This window comes from Sinocyclocheilus anshuiensis, unplaced genomic scaffold (assembly GCF_001515605.1).
Source record: "Sinocyclocheilus anshuiensis isolate Anshui unplaced genomic scaffold, SAMN03320099.WGS_v1.1 scaffold653, whole genome shotgun sequence".
Taxonomy (NCBI): Eukaryota; Metazoa; Chordata; class Actinopteri; order Cypriniformes; family Cyprinidae; genus Sinocyclocheilus; species Sinocyclocheilus anshuiensis.
The window spans coordinates 713,608-718,391 of NW_015540902.1; the positions used below are offsets into that span (position 1 = coordinate 713,608).

The 4,784-nt window shown below is 43.1% G+C and overlaps 1 protein-coding gene across 2 annotated transcripts in view; it reads left to right on the forward strand.

The window, feature by feature from the left end:
• Positions 1-4,784, forward strand: part of LOC107689080 (synaptic vesicle membrane protein VAT-1 homolog) — a 28,956-nt gene that overhangs the window by 3,843 nt on the left and 20,329 nt on the right. The window contains exon 2 of one of the 2 annotated variants that reach the window (XM_016486984.1): positions 4-384. In XM_016486984.1, the coding sequence (XP_016342470.1) occupies positions 4-384 (381 nt within the window). Of the gene's footprint in view, positions 385-4,784 lie in introns of both variants that reach the window. The other variant, XM_016486985.1, reaches the window with a different exon arrangement.

The following is a 4,784-nucleotide window of genomic DNA, read 5'->3' on the forward strand; positions in this document are numbered from 1 at the left end:
CAGGAGGAGACCAAGACGCCCGCCGAGTCCCCAAAAACCGAGAGCAAACCCGACCCACCTCCCACCAGCGCGTCCACCGAGGCCGCCGCCGACACCCCAGCGCCCGCCGCGGAGAAAGCCCCAGAGGAAGACACGTTCAGCTACCGGGCTCTGGTGCTCACCGGCTACGGCGGGTATGATAAGGTGAAGCTCCAAGTGAAGAAGGGGAAACCGGCTCTTAAGAGCGGCGAGGTGATGGTGCGCGTGAAAATGTGCGTGCTGAACTTCGCAGATCTGATGGCGAGACAGGGACTGTACGACCGGCTCCCGTCCCCGCCAGTAACCCCGGGCATGGAGTGCTCCGGGATCATCGAGGCGGTCGCGGAAGACGTGACTGACAGAAAAGTGAGTAAACTCATCGCCTAGTTCCTTTTATACAGCCATTTATTCGTTAATATTCGTTCTCCGGTGTTCATTTTATTGCCCATCCTGCACATTTAACGCGTTTGTTATTACTAAACGAGTTATGAAAATGTTTACACGGTGTTTGTAATTATTTATACCCTTTAACGCTGTGCAAAAATAATGTCAGTCATTCAAAGAGAACTCATTCTCAAACTCCTGTCACATTCACTCGCCACCGGAGACCAAAGAGGAGCGGGAGGGGCACCGATAGCCTCATTTCAGAATCACCGGAGCTCTTGTCGCGCTGACCCGAGCAATGGGCCGGAACGCTAAACGTTCACGGGAGAGCGAGCTTTGCTTGTGTACGCGGCGAGTTGAAAGTAACAACCCGTATGATGATACTTTATGTACACAGTTATGCAAACACGCTCCTCACTGTAGCCAGCTGCGTTTCTTATAATGGAAGCGTTTAGTTTGATCGCGTCAGTGTGTGGCTGGAACCACCGCCCCTCTTTCTCTCAGAGACTGACGGCGTTTAATTGTGAAGTCGCATCTGAGACGCGCAGCATCCACACGCGCGCGGTCAATTCCAGACGCTTCTAAAAAGTAGCGAAATCACGTTTTCGACGGGTGTATCTCACTTTTAGCGATTGGTGCGAGCCATACTGGTGTCAAGTGGGCTCGCGGAAGACTCTCCCTACGCGCAGAAAAAAAGGGCGAGGTGCGAGAGAGGGGGAAATGCTAATCGCACGCGCCCTTTGTCATCGGCCTCGCGCATTGTGACACCGACATACACTCTGACATCATTCATCATTCTTGCCAGATTTCTTTTCTTCATTTTGGCCTCTTTAAACAATCATTAAAGTTTTTTTTTTTTCCCCTTTACTAAAAACGTCAACGCCTATTTTGTAGGCATAGCGCCAGTGCAATAAAATTTCTTATTATATACATATTTGTTATAGTTGGCTAGCGGATATCAATGTGATTAAATAGTATAAATATATCTAATTCTCGGGTTAATTTTTCAGCTTCATAGAAAACAGTGGAGTCTTAGTATGACGTGGCCTAATTGACTTTCTATGTGCTCCATATTAACAAATCGATGAGTCATGCCTGGTGGTCGCTGCGCTGGTCTCCATGGCAACGTATTATGGCAACGCCATGCACCGGCTCTGTGTGAGAGTTGGTTGAAAGGATTTGGTGTTTGTATTACCGAGAATAAACAAATTTAATGAGAACCAGAGGAGGTAAGATGTTAAAGAATTGTGTGAAATGCAGATTAAAGCCTGAGTGTGTGTTAACACAGGAAAAAGAGAGAGAAAGTAAGAGGGAGCGAGCACTAGGTGTTGGCTGGTGGGTGATGCAGGGGGATGAAGATTATGGTTCAGCCCTTCCTCAGCCTCATCTGTCACCGATATTGAATTTAAAAGGTCACCGTCCACCCTATCTCTCTCTCTCTCGCTCTCTGTATTACCATGTCAGCAAGCAAACAATTGCTCCTCCTCACTTTCGGAGACCTGATAGTGCTTGGCAAAGCTGACATTGTTTGGTGAGCATGTGAGGTGAGGAATCTGCTGATTGTGGTGTCCGGAAAATGACTCTTTCTTGGAGGAAGAGATTGAGAGACTGTCTCTGCATTATACCAATCTTCCTATACACCACTGTAGAGGTGAATGCTAAAGGCCGTGACATCCTCTCACATGACCTGACAGATGTTATTCCTAAACTGCTCTCTTGTGCCCACTCTCTGTCTATATTAGCATTTTTGTCATGAATAATTAATGTAACATGTTGCTTATGCGCACACACAATATTTATCAGAGTTCTGCTGCGAGGATCAGATGCATCTGTTCACAATTATCTTCCTCTGGACTACATTGTCAGCCTGGAATTTCCTCTCGCTCTCTCCCTCCCTCTGTGTCTGTGTGTCTGTGTGTCTGTGTGTCTGTGTGTCTGTGTGTGTGTGTGTTGACAGGTCGATGATAAACAGCGATGCAGTGAATATCAGTAAGTGAACAGCAGGGACACAAGACACTATAGCTGAATCTGATGGTGCCGTTTAACATTTCTAATCGAGAAACCGTTTTAACCATAAGGTTTTTGACATGGAAACCTGACGTGGTTTCAAGTACTCGCATTTAAGAGCAGTTTAACTGCACCATAAATGAAGAGTTATGGGTTTATGAGGCGTAGGCTGAGATTTGTTCAGTTAGTGGTACTATAAGAGCGATCAACATGTTAGAGCTGCATCAATGTTGAAAAATAATAAAAACTTACTCTAAGCCGTAATGTCACAATACAACAAGAGAGGTAACAGTGTTTCACAATGTGCAGAGAGTGGTTACAGAAGTGGAAACAGTTCTGGTGCTGTGATGGAAGTACGACCTAATTTGACAATTGTAGGGTATGAACAACGCGGATGAGCATAAAGTGACTCTCTAAGGCCAGTTTCATCAGGTGCAGCATAAAAACAAGCAGTAATAAATGGATAAACCTGATAAGTCAAACTGTGACTGCAGTACCTTGCTGTGCATTTTAAGTATTTTAACTAAACTTTAACTTTAACTAAATTTAATATTTTATAGTTAAATCTATTAAACCTACATGGAAAAAAGAATTCCAAAAAAGTATACCTATTATATCTGTGTGAACGTTATGGTAAAATTTCTGCTGAATATGGTAAGTTAGTAGTTAAAAAAATAGCAATTTATATGAATGTACTAGTGGAAAATATAGAATTTGTATGTAATATTTTAATAGGGACAGTGTCACAGAATGAGGAGGAAAAGTATAAATATTCCATGTAATCTCACAGTTAATATGAGGTCATTAAGCTGCATGCAAAATAATTATAAAATAATTGTGCTATTTAAAAATAAAGCTATTTAAATATCTTTAGGTGGAGGACAGCATGTTCACATCACAGGACATGTCAGCTTCCCAAAAGAATTTCATGTCAGCACAGTAAAATAATCGTCTTTTCCCTGTGTTATATTGTTTTTTGCAGAATAGCAATTCACTCTCTTTGTGGTTACCAGTTAACATGCCAGTGAAAAAAAATATATTTTTTCATAATAAATAATATTAAAATAATTTTTAATGTTTTAATAGAATATTTTAATAATCAGTTAAGTTATAGCAGAAATATTTATCAATATTAATACATATTAATATATGAATAATAATGATTATTTCCTCCATGAGTTGCTTTTTTGTATATGCTTACAATTAGAATTTTTGCTTGGACTGCACCCCACCTGGAGCATGTGGGGGTTAAGTGTCTTGCTCAACGGCACAGTGGTGATAAAACAGGATCGTGATCTCAATATCTCTCTGCCCCACGTGGGATTTTGAGCCGCCATCCTTTGTGTTAGCAGCCCAGAGCCTCAACAGTAGGGCTACTGCCGTCACATACAAAACAAACAAACAGATAAAATAGACAAAATTTTAGAGACCGCAAAGCTTTATGGAGCAGAATCCCACTAATTTCCACAGCAACATGATTAAAAGTTCGCCGACAGATGTATTGCATGAGCCAAATGCATTAGAGAGAGCCACTTTACCCTTCAAAGTGTGTGTGTCTGTGTGCATGGATGTGTGTTTGGGTGTGTACGTGCATGCATACAGGACAGGAAGAGACTGGAGAGACATGGGAGAGGATCACAGGCAGTGACAGACATCTCACCCTTCAGCTGGCCTTGATCTTTGCAATCTCAGCTGAAAGTGTGTTTTAGTGCAAACACAGAATGCAAAGTATGATAAGTTTGTGACACAAGTGTGACTGTTTTGTAAGTCTGACAAGGAGAGAGAGAGCGCGAGAAAAGGAGGGGGAAGAGGGCTGATTTCCCCGTATGGTGAGTCATGATCACAGTTCCTGGCCGACACTTAAATGTCCATTGATCTGTGATGTGCAGAACGTCCAATTTAAGGAGAAAGAAGAAGAGGAATGGTAGAAAGCAAGACTGAGATTTGGAAGACGAGAAGAGAGCGAGACAGGAAAGACTGAAAACCGCGAGGAGAGATGAACTGGGGCACAGACATATCGGCTTGAGAGTAGTCCCGCTCTCTAATTGGACCGTATAGACAAAGATGCCCATGCGTCCCTTGTATGGGCTTACATTTCTGCCACAATTCTGCGCGCGAAAGATCATATTTTGAGCACACAAAAGAGCATTTTGCACGCGCGCGATCTGAGTTTGTGGAGAAAATGTTCGTTTCGCAAAGAAAAAAGTATTTCGAGCGCACGGAAATCAATTTTGCATTTAAAATGCGTTTTTGGATGTGTGCAGACCTTCTCTTTTGTGCGTGCAACGTTTCACTAGCTTGCTCACCTGATGCCCCCCCTCTGTGCTCGCTAAATGCCAACAGCTCGCGTGCTCAACACAACCCAGCGTTAAAAT